We start from the raw sequence: 16,986 nt of genomic DNA on the forward strand, positions 1-16,986 counted from the left end.
AAAATGGAAAATAAAGCCGAGGGGGAAAGCTTAATGAAGTATCGACGAAATTCATGACTGCATGTGTAGATTCATTCTTTCAGCATTAGACATCTCTGAGGTGCGGCTCACTGTTTAATTGAAATAGCAATAGCTATGTACTGCCACCTGGAGGAGAGTGTAGAAAACAAGCTCTATCGATACTCTTAGTGTCTCCTTACACTTTTGAGACAGCCCCAAAGCAGTAAAAATAAGATACATTGGTTTAATGTAAACATTAAGTTAATAAAAATCACAAGAATTTGTACATAAATACAACAACCAAACTGTGTCATTACAGTCACACTGAGGCAGTTTATTGACCCAGGGACAAACTAAAATGTTTAAGCTCCTCAACTCAAATAATTCATTTTACAAATGAAATATTACATAAATTTACTTCATAAAAATGGGGGAAAAAACATGACAGAACATTATCAAATGCGGAAATATTTAAAAAGCCCTGAAGAATAGAGCAACAAGAAGAATGATTAAACATAACCGTACATTTGGCTGTTAGGAAATAATGCACTCATTTTATACAGTCACACATCACCAAAATGAGGGGTTAGTTACAATAAGCCTCTCCAGGAATTTTGTATCAGTTCACAGATTAAAGCCTGGAATGAGCTGCCAACGGACCACACAACACTGTGTGTGTGTGTGTGTGTGTATATGTGCATGTATATTCACAAGTCAATTTTTGTTCATTAATTTCACTTTCAGTCCAGCTCATTGAAACGTGCAAACATGGCCTTCCGAACTGCCTGTTTGTATGTGGCATGATTCCAGACGACGGGTTCCTTCTTCTTTCGCTTTGGTGAGAAACAAGAGAATGAGAAAAGCAAAAAAAATGAAACCAATGCACCTCAGCTGCTGCAGCTCAGAACATCCTGTTGCTGAAGAGACTCACCTCAGTAGTTTCTAAACCCAAACCTGGTCTCTCGCTGCCTTTATGACTGTCCCTGCAGCAACAACAACACAACATGCCACATTTGAGATATGACAGTTCAATATCAATAAAGTAAATGAAATGTTTAAGGATTCAGAAAATCACAAACCTTGAGCTGCCAGCCCATGTGTTTTGGGTTTTTCTTCTTTTTGCTTCAGGTGAACCGTTAGACTGTTTGATTTTCATCTAAAGAATGGGTTCAAAATGAGAGTAAATCATTTAATTTCAGACTACCATGAGAAAACTATGGAGAATATGTTTGAAATCAAGTATAACGTGTGAAGCACATGCTGACCTGTAAGCAAAATGATGCTTTTAAAAATAATAAGATAGTTTAGCAAAGAAGATATACATTACTCAGCACAAATGAGTACAGCCCCTCTTAAACATGACACATTTAGCAATTACTCTTCATTTAGAAGACAGACATACTAGAGGTCTGTGCATATATGTTTCAACAAGTCAGTTACTAAAGAGACATGTCAAAGATTGTTTTCTTATCAAAGTGATGAAGTGTTGTCTTGCAAAAATGCACCCTCCTTAATGTTACTCAGTAAAACTAAAAAAATATCTAGTGTAAGCTGTTTTTAATGAACAGGTGAATACGTTGAACCAAAATATCTAAAGAGGAGCAATTTTCGGACAATTAAACACATTACATAGCCCACTAAATCTATCTCCGGTATAATGCTGACAACAGTGAAACCCATACCTGTCAACCCTCGGGATTCTCTCGTATTTTACCATTCTATCCCACTATCATCCTGTTTAAAGAGTAACTAAACCCTAAACCAACTTTTTTTAGTTAATGATCTATAAGAATGGGGCTTTATTAGTGCTGTTCATTGATTCAAGTAACTTTTTTGACATTTGAGTATAAAGTGTTTTAATTCTACAATATATGGTGTAAAAACGTGTGAGTGCTGCCCTCTTCAGGTTGAACGGTGGCTACTGCAGTTGATTTTTCCTATTGGATGTTGCGGTGGCAAGTGACGTAAGCGGTGGCAGGTGACGTAAGCAGTTTCCAGCTCACCACGCCCCTTGGTACGAGCTACCGCGCCCTTGGCAGTATAAAACCATCAAAATCACTGTAGTGAGTCAGGAGCTGGAATTGCGAGTATTGGTAACGACCGGGATAGACTAATATAGCATCTATTTAGCATAGCAATTATACAGTTATTTAGATCTTCAAGTTAGCGTAGATTTATCTGTATTTAGTACAGTGGTCAGGATGGTACGGAGGTGTGTTGCTGGTTGCTACAGCACTGCTGGACTGCATAGTTTACCAGCAGACTTTAAAATTAAGCGCCAGTGGTTGCATGCATTTGGCCTGGAAGACCGCAAGTTCCCGCCTAGAGCTCGAGTGTGCAAACTGCGTTTTACACGGGATTGCTACTCCACACAGCTCGCGCTGAAAGCGACGCGGTGCGGGAGGTAAGACCACAGTTTGAGTCAGCGGCTCGAATTGATATGAACAGACACCTCGACACTCTCCACTCCAGGTAAAAGTGGGGGAGAAAAGTCCTCTACTTCAAATGATCGCTCTGTTGCAAAGCTACTTGCGTCATTACAGTCACTCTCCATTTTAGCGTCTCTGACAGCAGCTGTCAATCAATCCGTCACTGTGAGTCTCAGGATCACGCCGCACTCGCTCAGCCCCGCCCTAGGTTCGTCCCCTCTATCTCCGCTGTGATCTGCTCACTTTTCAGCTTTTTTTAAATATTGTCAGTGGGTGGAGTCAGGCTCTGAGCAGGGGTTTAGTTACACTTTAAACATTTTCCAGTATTTTCAATCTTTATATAAAAAAAATCTCACAGGGCATATTTTATATGTTTGCTACATTCACCTCCGGTAAAACTCCCATAATTTGTATGCCCCAAAGAAAGAACTTCTACTGTCTTCTTTACTGGGCTTCTATACTCTTTGGCCCAAACCACATTATATGAATAATCACGTCAACATCTTCCAAGGTTGTCCAGTTGGCAGATCTTGTATGAAACACATCCTTCTCATACAGTCAACAAATGCAAATGTCAACCCATTTGTCCCCTCCACTTGGCAACCTACAACTGACTGGTATCACTGGAATCACTGGTAGAAATTTTCAGGAGATTCATTTCTTTGCACAAAAGAGGACAGTGGTACAAGACAAATACCAAATCATGGTTTTAAGCCTTTTTTTCCCCTGAAATAATTACGCCTTTACATGAAGTTTTTATTTCATGATGAGTGATATTTTGCTAGTAAAAATGTTAATTTACATGCATACATTTTATTTTAAAGTTCCATGTCTCCGATCTGGCAAAAGCTATGAAAAAATGACTGCTTCATCTCACACATCACCTACTGTTTAGCCTTGTCCAAGGCCCATATTTAGTTCAGAGGTTGTTAATTTTTCCAAAGGGGCTGCACTTGTTTATGTTGAGTACAGTACATAATAAAATACCTCTTTTTCTTGGTTTTCTAGAGCCTCAAGTTCTCTCTTTGACCTTTTGATTTTTTGGTGAATCTCCAAATTTTGCTAAAATAAAGAGAAAAATCATTTCTAAACAATGCAGTTAAGTCAATTATATAATTAATATACTTACAAAAAAAATAATAACTGATCGAAATGTATTTATATATAGACTACAAATACACACACGCGCGCACACACACACACACACATAATGTATAATAATAAGACATAATAATAATAAAAAAAAAAATCTTTATACTGTTTTAATAACCGATTTCGGACACCTTGCATTTAGTCCACAGTCCTGATAGATCATAAACGTTTGATTTAGAGATCTGGTACCTTATGCAGGTCTGAGAGCTGCTGGTGGCGGATCAGAGCGTCTTTATTAGGGAACTGCCTCCTGCACAGAAGACATGCCATCTTCTTCCAATCTGTCAACCTGTCTTCATTCTCGTCCGCCTGTGGCTGGCTCTTTGCAGGCCCTGCGGCTTCCTGCTTCTCGTGTTTCTCTTCTTCTTCCTCGTCGCTGCCTGCCCCATAGTCAGCCGCCAACATTCCAAGAGAGCCCATGGGCCGCTGCCAACACACAAGAGGGAGAGAGGGGAGTTTTGCTTTGATCTACAATGACACTCACTGTAAATCTGCTTCAGTGTGGGTTATCAAATAACCTACATCAATCAGGGTCAAGGTGATGTGTGTGCCCTTTCAGCTGTTTGGGAAAACTGAGACTGAAGTGTATTTGTGTGCATGTTAATGTGTGTGTGTTGTTGATAGTAAGACTGTAAACACACACCTTTGATGATTTTTCCTCTTTTTGTTTTGGTGGAGCAAGAGGCTTCTTGAATAATTCATCTGCACCGGTGGCCTACATGAATAAAGGAACAGTATGACATAATAACAGACATTAAACATTTAAAAGAAAGATCATTGCTAAAGTTGAGGAAAAATTAAATATAAAGTTTAATGGGTGTCAGTGAAAATATATGAGGGGAGGGACATGAGTAAGGATTGCAGAGACACATTAAGAGATTTCAGATGTAGTCCAACTAAATAATTTATGGGACATTGCAACCCACAAAACACATATGACTAAAAATACCAAGCATTACAATATTTTGCTGATGGATTAAAAATAGAGGATTACACGTGCAACCTTATCTGTCTAAGTGACGGGTATTTATTATTATTTCTAGGAAGGATAATAAAAACCACAAGATTTTGATATGTTCTAAATAAAACCATACAAACAAAACCTGATGCCACAATCTTATGGTGTTATAAATGGCTGCCAAGTGTGAGTGGTGAGTAAGATGGAACAAGTCAAGTCATTTTGGTCTCCAAATAAGGTCCATCCTTCCATAAATTCAAGTTAATAGATTTTTGTTCAGTTTAGCATCTACAAAAAAAAATCTGATTACCTAAATTAATATAATAACACACCTCTCTTCAACGAGCTGCCCAGTTTTCAGTGTTCATGTCGAAATCACAAAGAGTGTGCACTGAAGTTATTAATAAGTAATGTGTGGGGTTTGTTTAAATTCCTGATTATGAGCAATACAGACAGGAGAGAAGGGGTTTATAAAAAAAAAGGACAAAAAAAAAAAAGAGTGATCTGACCTTCCTTTCAAAGATGGCAAAGGCTGCATCAGCAGCTTTTGAAGGTCTTAGGTCATCTCCTCCAGACTTCAGAAGAGGTGAAGGAGATCGAACGATTTCTTTCTGTCTGTTCTGGATTTTCGCCCAACGCTCCATGTCTTTCATTATCTGATGATCAGATCCAAAATTACAACACAGATCTAACACAATGATTGTTTTAAATAAAAATCTTAATGTAAAGCAAATTAAGTGATATTAAAACCTTAAAAGCTGCTAAACTTCTCGGCTTCTCCTCCTTTTCCTTCTCTTTCTTTTCTGCTCGTGGGGCATTCTCCTCTTCCACCCGCACCTCCGGCACGGTCTCTGTAACTGCCTTCACTTCCTCCTCTGTGATGGGGGTAGCTATAACCTCAGCAGTTGTTGCCACAGGGACAGCAATTTCAGGGGGCGGTTCCTGAACATCAGTAGAAGAGCTCTGGACTGGGATGTAGGTCTTTGAGGCACTGTCCCAGTACAGGTACTGCTGATTCTGAGCATCATAGAAATACTACACAAGCAAAAATAAGCACTTAGTCATTGTATATTGTATTTTATTCATTTTAAACAGTCAGGAAAATCAAAAGGCTATTTTCTCTACATACCCTTGAGTTGGGATCATAGTACAGGGTAGTCTGAGGGTCATAGTAAAATCCTGATGTAGCATCGTAAAGGAAGGCTGACAAATCTGGAGCCTCAGATGCTGCAGTAACAAGAGTACGATTATCAGACCAGTTACTATGATGAAAGGTGTCTGCTTCTGGTGGCGCTGTAACTGCTGGCGGCATGGACACTTGTTGCTGCTGACATTCTTAACTCTTTTAACCTTGTTGTCCATTTCTCTTTTACTTTTTTCAATTTGCTTTTTTATGATGATATATCAGACTGATTTGACTGGATAATTTCCAGGTATTGTTCCCAGTTCGTGGAAAAGAACACTGATTATACCTGTTCCTAAGGGTGTACACATACTAGGCACGGTTGCCTTGAACCGAGCCCAAGCATGACTACAGATACAAAGAAAAATGGAAGAGATTGTATTTGACCCAAAATGTATAGGTGACCATCGTTAAGTGGTTATATATGATCATCATATTATCCAGTCACAGAACTCATGTTGCTGCTTTATAAAGTATTGTTAGGTATGGTATCACAGTATGGTTTGGTAACCTGTCAGCACAGTTTAAATCTAAGTTGATGAACCTGATATAGACAGCATGGAGAATTGTTGAGCATGACAAACATTTTTACCTTCAAGATTTAAATGAGGAATGCATTATCAATCAGGTAGAGAGGATTCTATGTGATCAGACACATTTCTTGTATTTACAGTATCAATTACTTCCCACTGGTAGAAGATATAGAATCCCAATGTGCAAGTTAAATCCATATAATAATTCCTTTGTACCTGTATAAGTGTTTATCTTGATCTTATTTTGAGTTTATCTTTTTATAATCGTTTTTATTGTTATTATCTCTTTATTGTATGTATGTAGCAACATGAAGTCTACAACAATTTTCCTCTTAAGGACAATAAAAGTATACTACTACTACTAATACTACTATCCTCATCTAGGGCTGGTGAATACTGTGCTTATAAATAAATGTAACAAAAAGAATACCCGTTAATCTTTAAATGAACAATGGCATACCATAGCTGTAGCCGTCAATGGACTCCACAGCTCCAGGAAGAGCAGTGTCAGATAAAGCTGCAGTCTGGTGCACAGCTGTCTGGACTGACTCCGGCATTGCCATTGTCTCAGAAAACATCACACCCTGCACACAGCCACACAGTCAATTACATTCCAAAAACCAATATCTCTCCTGGCTAAAAATGGCCCTGTTGTTAAAAAATGTGCCTTTGTGCTAGTATAAAAAGACAATCACCTGTTTTAAGCTTGAAGTCGGCATTACAGCTGATGACAAGGTGGCATCTGCTCCCAGTGGGTCCCCTGTACGAAGTCCCACAGAACACATTATGCTACAATCAATTTCAATACCATAATCAAATAAATTAAAACCTTACCATACCTTGCATGGAAGGTGCAACACCCATAGTTGTATGAGAAGGCTGAGGATAAAATTGTTGCTGTGGCTGCTGATACTGATGTTGCTAGAAAAAAAAATTACATATGAAAGGTTTAATACAAGATATGGACGGTTCACACAAAACATGCTCTTGCATTCCACTGGGATACTTTTTAAACACAGTTTCATGTAAATATATGCTAGACGTAAGTGAATTTTAACCATCTTGATATTTTTGTTGTTGTTTTTCTGCATCTCACACAATGAGCACTACATTTTTAAAATGAGGTTTCAAGATAAAAGGAAGCTCACGCTATAATGCACTTTAAAAACATTGTCTAGCTGTCTGAAAGTTTTAGTAAAAATGTATGTCATGCAGTTAAATGACTTACCATAATAACATCTGGAGGGAAACCCAAGAGAGAAGTGTTTGACTTATCATTTTCCCTCCTATAGCTGTAGTGAAAACAATTACATTTAAAGCTCAAATAACAAACACAGTTGAGATTTCTTTTCTTAGCATTTATGAAATGTTTCCTGTTAAGAACTGAAACTAGAATATTAATATAATATTATTTTATTACTTATACATATATCCCAACAAAATAAGACTTACTTTTGGTTTTTCAAAGGTTTGGCAACTTCAGCATAAACTCTAACCCCATCAATCATGATAGGGCGGGGTTTGGTGAGCAGCTCCACCAATCGCATCACATGCTGTATATCAAAGTGAGTAGTATCGTTATGAATGCATCAAGGAACTCAGTGGACCATTTTGAGACATTATATTGTAGTTAGAATGAGACATCTGTACAATACCTCATGTGAATCCATATCGACAAAGCAGAAGCATTTGGATCCAGGTGACTTCCCTTTGACCAGACGTACATTGCGCTCATCCAGGTACGCAAATGTATCGAGTGCTTTCAGAATGGTCTCCACAGTGGTGGTAGGCAAAATGTTTTTGATTATCATTGCTAAAAATAAGACATGAAACTTAAGATCAATCTCCCACCTACTTTTGTTCATTTGTTTTCTTTTAGAAAATGTATTCACAGTTGACATCACTTACTCTTGCTCTCTTTGAAGACCGGATCGGAGTGCTGCAAGTTTTGGCGAGATGCTCTCTGATTGGTCCATTCTTCCGCTTGTTGCTCTACCTCCTGCTGTTGAAGCTGTTGGTCCACTTGCTGTTGCCATGCTTCGGGAGTCAAGTTGGAGTTTCTTTGCCACACACCTTGAGAGGCAGGATCCTGCACATTCTTGGCATCAATTTCCTCCTTTATATTCAGTGGCAGGACTGAATTTGGTAACAAATTGTCATCGCTGGCTGGAGAGGCTTTAGCTGGTGGTTCTTGATGCTGCAATCCAAATTACATTTAAATATGTCAATCACACTAACAGATAATTAAGATCAATACATAATTAAGCTCTACCAAAGAGCAAACTCACCGGTTCCTTCACATTTTTGTCAGGCTGGATATATTTAAGCAGAGCAGTCTTGTCACCAACCTTAACAGACCCCTAGAAAACAAGACAACAGTCTCTCAGTGCTAAGTGACTGACAGCTTCCCAAAAAGCCAACCCAACCTAACAACAAAAAAGCAGATCTGATCTGATCTGGGCTTTAGTTATGCCCAGGTTTGGATTACTTGTTTTTTTTTTTATCTACCTTTTTAATACACACATTACTGTGTGAAAATGGGAGTAAGATCTTTAAGTGCAGTAAATCTTGCAGTGGTTATATGGCTGCAATTAATGTACTACCACCTTAATTTGAACGCTAAGCTGAAAGTATAACTGAAAAATATAACTAGTAATGTCAAAGTATATAGGAGAAGCATATCCTTTGCACAAGTGACTGCACATTCATCCATAACGGGATGAATAAAGGCAATAAAGTCTGCCTTCTTTCAAGTGAGAAGACTATGCAGACTTGGAAAGGTTCACAATTCACTTTCAAAATGGGGTGGACAGTCAAAACAGCAGTGACATTCTTTCTATGCTAGGACATTAAGCTTTTCTCATTTTACTTCACATATATTTATGTTGTTTATAAAAAGGGTTTAAAAAAGACAGACCATATACTGACTGGCCCACTGTGAAAAACCCAGAGATTAGTACTGTTTATAGACAACTGTGGTAAAAGATCTTCAGCTTTTAGCTTGAAAGGACATTCTAGGTAAATGGCCCAACAGTGTAATGTGATCTGCATTTTATGACTTCTTTCTAGGGCTGCACGATAAATTGAAATGAAATCGCGATGAGGCAGAAGCTACGATTGTCATGTCGGTTCTGTGGTTAGCAGTAAATCTCCATCCGAAGGCCAAAGAAACTCCAAATACACCACGCAGAAGAAATCCAGGAAATGCCTATAATACTAGCTGAATAAACATAAGATAACTGCTTTCATTGACTCAGCATGACTAAAAAACACAAGACTACGACAATATATGGTTTACTGGTGTTCTTCTTATTATTTTCATTGTAATAAAGTATATTTATAATGCAAAGCCTTTATCACTGCTTAGTGTACTATGAAAAATGTTGCGTGCCTTATTCTGTGTAAGAAGCCACATCATCTCACAGAAGGATTTATTTCAACACTCGACTGATGTTATGAAGTGAGTTTGGAATAAAACCATGTTAATAAATGTGGTATTTTCACATGCTTCCAGATGGAGCAGCATTTACTACACAGAGCCGTAGTTCACGGAGAACAGCTGTCATTATCACAAACAATTTCTTCGCGCAATAATATTGTCTGCAATTTTTTTTGTGTAACTTGTCAGAGAACTACGGCTCTGTGTAGTAAATGCTGCTCCATCTGAAAGCATGTGATGGAGATTTACTGCTGATTACAGAACTGGCTTTACAGACAAGATGCGCAGGACAATCACATTCAAATAATTATGCAGCCCAACTTCTTACCCACTGTCACTGCCGCAGTTACTTGTAGAAATTTGTTTTTATGTGTCTCACCAAGTACAAAAATCAAGATAAGTTATCCTGCAAGTTGGCAAGCAGGGAACTGTAGTTTCGAATGAAAGAAGAACCCAGAGCAAGATTCTTTTCTGAAAGGTACTTTGTCAGACATTTAACAAAAACGAAGGAGAAATATCTGCTGATACAACCAATATAACCCCCACAGGGTATTCAAGTTTCAGCACAACAGCCAATGGCTCGATACAAATCCAAGCAACCTCTAGTTTCCTTACTCGCCTTACATTTATAGTGCAAGTTTCATTAGAATTGCAAAATACTATTTGCACAAACAAGCCCTGATTTTCCAAGTCTGGATTTTCCAAATAAGCATCAGCATGATCTCTCTAGACATCCAGGTACACAACCACCATGAAGTCAGTCAAGATGAAGCAAGCAGGAATGGAAAGAACAAGTTTGTTGTGCTGGAAGAGATATGACACCTAAACTCTAGATGATTAAATCACAATCCATGGAAAGAAGAATAAAAAAACTTCACAGACTGCAAGCAGAACCAAAGAGCACAGTTCTGAAACGGTAATTCCACAAGGTCAAAGGATAAGGAATAAGTGTTGACACAGCACAAGGATGATACTGTGCTGTAGGCGTAACAGCATAAAGTTTACCACAGTACAACCATTTAACAACCTGTTCATCAGAAATTCAAACAGGGGAAAACAGCAACTACGGCTTTCCTTCCAAGTCAGCAAAATATGAATATCTACAAAAGGGAGCTACATATAGCATTTCAGTCACCATAGACATTATGAAAATCCAACGCTGAATCACTTTAAAGTAAGACAATAAAGGAGGTCAAAGAAGAATGCTTAGTTTTGCTTCAGTACCACTTAAGAATAAGCCAGTGGAAGCAAGTAAAAAGTGATCTTAAGACTATAACCTCCACAAGGTCAAATGAGGGGAAAAAAATGTGTTGAAAACGAAGAATGACATATCAATGGCCTGGAGTACTACCACCCAAGAGTTGACGAAACAGGTTACACGTGCTGCACAGATGCAAATCCAATTCCAAATTCAGTTTTGCCATGCCTGTTCATAAAACTATACATCCTGTATAAGAAGTCGAAAAAAGGTGAAATGTAAAGGTTCACTCAAGTTCAATCACTCAGCTAATACACCTATGGCAAACATCAAATAGTGTACCCCTTGTCACTACACTTACTTGTTATTCCTGAAAGCTAATTTTGAAAACTAAGTGGTGCGTTTTAATTGGTCATGATAAATATAAGTGGGAAATATGTTCCCTTGAAGTCTCATGTCCCATCTACCCCATTCCCACCCAAAGCCCAGCCACCTCCCCCTCCCCAGGCCCAAGCCTTCTTCCTGTTAGCAGACAGAGCCGTTGTAGAAGGACGAGGATGGGCCACCTGGTTGGACTCCATGAAGTGGACAGCATCCTCGAGGTTTAAAAACTCCACATAGGCCATATCGTAGCTGTAACCTGGGAACAGCATTTGAAATACAGATGGGTTTGTGTTAGTTAATGCAGGTAAACAGGAGAATTTTCAAGAGAAAAAAGCAGTGTTTCGTTTAACGAGATATATCACAAAGCGAATTTATACAGGATGTCTTTTGCTTGTCGGGCACATTTTATTTCATTATTTAATTGTTTGAATCAGTCGTGAACAATCAGAGTAACTCAGAGACAATTCTGAAGCCAAGATATACATCTATAAAAATTTATAAATGAAAATAATAACAGTAGAAAGAGAACCACAATATAACGGAGTTTGAAATAACTTATAATAAAGTATAAGTCTAATCACATCTAAAATCTAAAACACATCACAGAAGACCCACATTTATTTTCCAAAAAACTTGCAACAGTCTGAACAATAAAAAAAAAAGAGGAACAATAAAACAACTAAATCTGAAGAAGTTGCTCTCTTCACTACAAATTTATATTTTTAAAATAATAAATAATAGAGGTTTTTAAGAATTAAATAATATTGTAATTAAAAACAATTAAATAATAAATTGTAAATTTGCAATGACTTGAGTCATTGGCAAATAATTTGTTTTCTTGTAAAGTTTTATTCATTAAAAAAATTTTTTTTAAACCTTTCCTGATATTTTTTCCAGGAAACATTGAACAGCATATTAGCTTATTTGATACAATCCTTTGTGAAGAAAAGAAAAAAAATTGGCATAAAAAATGCTGAAACTTTTATAAGATGACACAAGAGAGGAATATTCTGCAGCAACACTTTACATCATCACAAAGTAGTGTCTGTTGATATGTTTCGACAGTTAATGGCTTATTTATAAAGGGAACAATGTTTAAGAAATTCCAATAAATTCCCTCTAAGAACATGCCACCTTAAAGATGGAAGCTGCTCAGGGAAAATTCAACCTCCCACACAAGAACATGGGGAAAAAGGGACAACAAGAGATCCTTTAGCATGTTTGCAAAAGCGACTCAGATGCAGAAAGTACAATCGATGTAAAAGAGACAGTGAGCGCAAGATTCGGAGAGCGAATAGCGAAATGTGGTTGCGAATCGATCATCATTGTTTACAGCGAACAAAATCTCACCTGGCACAACATCCTTTATTTTCATGCCCTGCATTGGAACACCATCACGGACTGCGAAAGCATCCAGAATCTATAAAAAAAAAATAAAATAACTGAAGTCAAACTTACTTTGGCAATCATTCAGGTAATTGTTGTTGTTCTTAGAACACCAAGAGAAGAACCACTTTTCTAAAAGTATGAAAATATTCAAAGTGTGAATAATTAAATAACATCTCATTTACCTGTTGCATTGTGGCAGTTTTAGGAATTCCAGAGATGGCAATGGTTTTTGAGACTTGATCCTGGACACTTGCACCCCTGTAATCCTGGTCCTTTATTTCAAAAATTCACAGTAAGAGTTTAAATATTCAAAAAATTCACAAGACAATCTGCACTACCGCATTTAAATGTACATAGAAATGTATGTAGAAGTCCGTAAGCAATTGTATGAGCTGTGAAAATAAATGTTGTATTAACTTTTAGATGGATTACCAGCCCACCTGAAAAATTATTATTATTTTTTTTTACACAGAGAATTAAGAAAAAAATATCAAGCTGATAAAAAAGCAAAAGAAAAAAAAACCTTATTCTATTAAAATAATACATTTATATAATCATGGCGATTGTGTAGTTGGAAAATAAACTTTCGCGCTTTCCATCAAGCTAACTCAAAACACAAAATCTAACCTGAGATCCAGAGTCATCTGGTCGTTGAGTTGGACCAAGTTTGGATTCCTTCACGTTTTTCTCAGGTCCTTGAAGATCCCCAAGATTGTAGTCGTACTTGCGCCCTGAGCTGGTGCGATAATCAATGTCTCTATAATCCTGATCCTGTCGCTCACCTCTATTACTCTGGGGTTCCTTTGGCCCAGACACCAAGCTCTCTCTCTGTGCTCCGTGATCTAAAGCCATGTCACTGGAACCCTTCAAGGGCACTCGATCACTTGCAAAATGATGCTCTTGAGTTGGCTGGTTCTTGTCTTGGAAACATGGAGGTCTACTTCCTCCAGGTGCAGTTCTTTCAGGCTTTTCATCTGTGTCACTAGTCCAGGGTTTATCTCCATCTCTACTTTGGGCATTTAGAAGGGGATCCAGTGGAAAAAGAGGAGGCTTTTGAGTTGGACCTCTGCCTGGAAAATCACTAGGAATATTTTTCTCCCAGTTTTGGTGTTTGGAGTCTCTTTCTGATCGATTAAAGCTTGGGCCGTCTTTTCCAAGAAACCCATCTTGGTCTTTGAACTGGGGACGTTCTCCAAAGTCTACATCTTTTCCACGGTTAGAGAAGAACTTGTCTTGCATCCCTCTTGGGAAAAGTGGTGGCGCTCTGCCCATCATAGGTGGAAGAGATTCTCTGTCTCTCATGCCATGTTTGCGCCACTCGTCTGAAAGCATTTCACCTTCTCTACCTCTGAAGTGCTCTGGACTGTCCATTGGCTCTGGGAATTCTCTGTCTCTGAGGGTCATCTCATCGGGTCTGATCATGGGTTCTGGGCCACCACGACTTAAAGGCATATCAGGTCTTCCTCTAATATCCATGGGTATGCCTTCATTGTCTCGCAACATCTGAGGAGGCTGGTCTCTAAAATCATCGGACGACCCCATGTGGTTTCTCAGATCCATATCAGATTCAAACCTTCCTCTTGGATTTAGTGGAGGGGCGACACCTCGTCTGTCAAAATCCATCATCGGTCTGTCTCTGGGAGGCAAGTCCATGTTGAACCCGTCAATGCCTAGCATACGTGACCTCTCCCTGTCTCTCATGTCCCCAAGATCTCCATTTCCACCCATTGCCACCATGGCAAGTCTCCTTCTGATGTCCATGGGAGGAAGCCCAGGCATATTCATCTGGAATCTCTCCCTCTCCCTCATATTCAAGAATCCATCCTCTGGACCCCTCATATTACCACCCTGCATGTCTCTGCCACCCATATCCATTGCTGGCCTAGACTGACCCATAAAACCTGGAAAATTCTGAAGGTTGTTTCTCTGATCCATTTCAAAGCGCCTTCGAAAATTTATGTCCATTTCATCTCCAGGTCTGAAAAAATCTCTGGAAGGCTCTCTTCCTCTGTCATGAAGACCCATGTCTCGTCCTCTCATATCAGGTTGGCAGTCGAACCGCCTCATATCCATTGGTGACCTGTCCATATTCATGCCATCCCGACATCTGAAGTCAGGTCTTGGGCCATCTCTGCCTTCAAACATGCCTCCACGGGGTTCCCCACTGCATTAAAATCAGAAGCATAACTGCATATGAGAAATCTATTTACTTTTAAAAAAAATATACAAACTGTGTCCCAATTCTGCATCCTTCGAAAGACTGCATTCCAAGAATGTGTCACAGCAGCATGACAAAGTTGATTACGCTTTCAAATGCAGCCTCGAAATGTGGGTCATAAAAAATAAAACAAATGCAAATAGAATAGTCCCAGACTATGCAAAGGTTAATTGCAAGTTTTAAAATAAAACCTAATAAAGTTCTTCTGCAAAACATTTTTCTTTGAAAAATGTGCTTGAGATATATTTCTTAAAAAATAAAATGTCACTTGATGGCTTGATGTTTTGTCTACTAGTATATCCTCTATATCCACACTGATTACTGTAGGTTTAAACTTTTTAAATAGGTTTTAGAGCCAACATACATCAAATATATTACATCAATTATAATAGTGTATACTTTTTACAGTTCTTTGTAAATTTATTCTAATTACATCCTAGAACACAAAAGGAGCTGACATTTATTTATTTTATTTATTAATTAAAATACACACTGACAGGCAATTAATTGCAGGTACGATTAATCTGAGCTATTTTTGACTAAGTTCTGATAGAAATGTTAGGATGCATGTCCCACTGTATAAAAGCACTAACGATGGCATATTCTATGTTTCTGATGAAGAATGTGGTCTTAGAAAAATCTTACCGAAATGGCATTCCTCCTCGTGGTCCAGGTCTTGAACCGTTCCACATTGTTCCCTCCTCTCCTTGAAACTTGTAACCAGAACGTCGTTCCACTTCAAAAATAAATAAATACCTTATTAAAGGTCAATTGATTTATCTGTTTTAATGTAGCGTCGCTAACCTTTCCGGGTTTAAAGCCTTATTCAAAATAATATTTCGAAAATAACGATGTTTTGTCATCGAAGCATTACACATAACATTAACCATTACTGGTTAATAGTTAAACTCAATCAAAAGAACTGATATTTCACATTTACATAACGACACGACTAGGGCAAATGAAATCGTTCAATGTAACGTCACAACACTGTAACTGACCGTTTGCGAAGGAAGCTAGTACGTTGTTGAAGCATCATGCTAACACATGTTTGCGTTTGGCTAGAGTGAGTAACGTTATGTAAATATGATGAAATCAAACTAACGTTACATGACAAATACACCGTTGTGTGAAAGTGATACACATGAGAATCGTTTCCAACTACTTTTTTTGAGTACTCGTATATTTATTAACAAGAAGACAAAGTATTGCTTTATTCATTTCATAAACCTGCCCTCATAAAATAAGGCTAATGTGCTACATTTAGCTTTCAATCAAGACATTTTCCCTTTATAAATGGACTTAGTAAACAACGGGTTTTCCTTCATCTTGATTTTACAAAACGCTACAAATAACAGAATCATATATCTTCTATAAGATATCTATAAGACGTCTCACCTAGTTTGTAGAGATCTGTTCGCAGGTTCTTTTCTGGGTTTCCCGACAAAAAGAGGCGGAAAAGTACAAACTCCGTTTCCGGTGGATGAAGGCTTATGGGAGTTGGAGTTTTACAATTCAGTAAACAAAAATTCGTTAAAGACTAAATGTAATTAAATATCCTTGTCAAAAATTATTATAAATGTATTATAAATAAAAGTATTATATGCAGCATGGATTTTTACTTCAGCCATAAATGCGTTAAGCCAATACACATTCACTGTAAACAATATAGCAACTGCAGTGAATCAGGGGGCATATAGATAAGGACTTGTTTAAATGTTAAAATGTTGTTTAAATGTTGCACTAGACCAGAAATATGAGCACCATTGAAACATACACTGTCCAAAACATTTATTCTGCATATCGAGTAACAAAATACAGAAGCCACAAACAGTGACAAACACATTAGGCTGAGCTGATACATGAAAATTATGAATTACACATTTTACTTTGAATTTGCACAATCACTTGATTTTCTGCTCTGTCTTCTATGAAAACTTTTCTCAGAAAATATATATTCAGTGTTTACAGAGCCTGCCGTCAGTTCATAAAGAGGAAAACATAGGCTAAACAGGAGAAAATTATGGTTTTCAGCTACTGCACACAGAGGTCAGAATGTACGTCTGTATAGTTCCTTTTACATTACTGAGATAATACTACCAG

At 37.9% G+C, this 16,986-nt stretch overlaps 1 protein-coding gene across 1 annotated transcript; it reads right to left on the reverse strand.

The window, feature by feature from the left end:
• Positions 1 to 230: 230 nt before the first annotated feature.
• rbm6 (RNA binding motif protein 6) lies at positions 231 to 16,367 on the reverse strand. Its single transcript, XM_059570666.1, has 23 exons — positions 16,282 to 16,367; positions 15,529 to 15,619; positions 13,293 to 14,829; positions 12,848 to 12,937; positions 12,627 to 12,696; positions 11,459 to 11,532; positions 8,544 to 8,615; positions 8,164 to 8,452; positions 7,911 to 8,068; positions 7,708 to 7,808; positions 7,484 to 7,547; positions 7,095 to 7,176; positions 6,951 to 7,015; positions 6,716 to 6,839; positions 5,669 to 5,766; positions 5,290 to 5,574; positions 5,049 to 5,195; positions 4,225 to 4,296; positions 3,771 to 4,007; positions 3,417 to 3,491; positions 1,080 to 1,156; positions 932 to 983; positions 231 to 833 (listed from the first exon to the last, which is right to left on the reverse strand). The coding sequence occupies exons 2-23, from the start codon at positions 15,573 to 15,575 to the stop codon at positions 741 to 743; spliced, it is 3,909 nt and encodes a 1,302-aa protein (XP_059426649.1). The 5' UTR covers positions 15,576 to 15,619; positions 16,282 to 16,367; the 3' UTR covers positions 231 to 740.
• Between the last annotated feature and the right edge of the window lie 619 nt (positions 16,368 to 16,986).

Source organism: Carassius carassius, chromosome 17, assembly GCF_963082965.1.
Source record: "Carassius carassius chromosome 17, fCarCar2.1, whole genome shotgun sequence".
NCBI lineage: Eukaryota > Metazoa > Chordata > Actinopteri > Cypriniformes > Cyprinidae > Carassius > Carassius carassius.

What these genes read in the sequence shown, in the direction of transcription:
- rbm6 (XM_059570666.1), bottom strand. Translation starts at nt 15,575, where the DNA reads ATGTGGAACGGTTCAAGACCTGGACCACGAGGAGGAATGCCATTTCG. An exon ending in CAGATGACTCTGGATCTCAG is followed by an intron (nt 12,938 to 13,292) that starts GTTAGATTTTGT and finishes TTTGAAATAAAG; the next exon opens with GACCAGGATTACAGGGGTGC. An exon ending in TCCCTCCAGATGTTATTATG is followed by an intron (nt 7,177 to 7,483) that starts GTAAGTCATTTA and finishes TTTTTTTTCTAG; the next exon opens with CAACATCAGTATCAGCAGCC.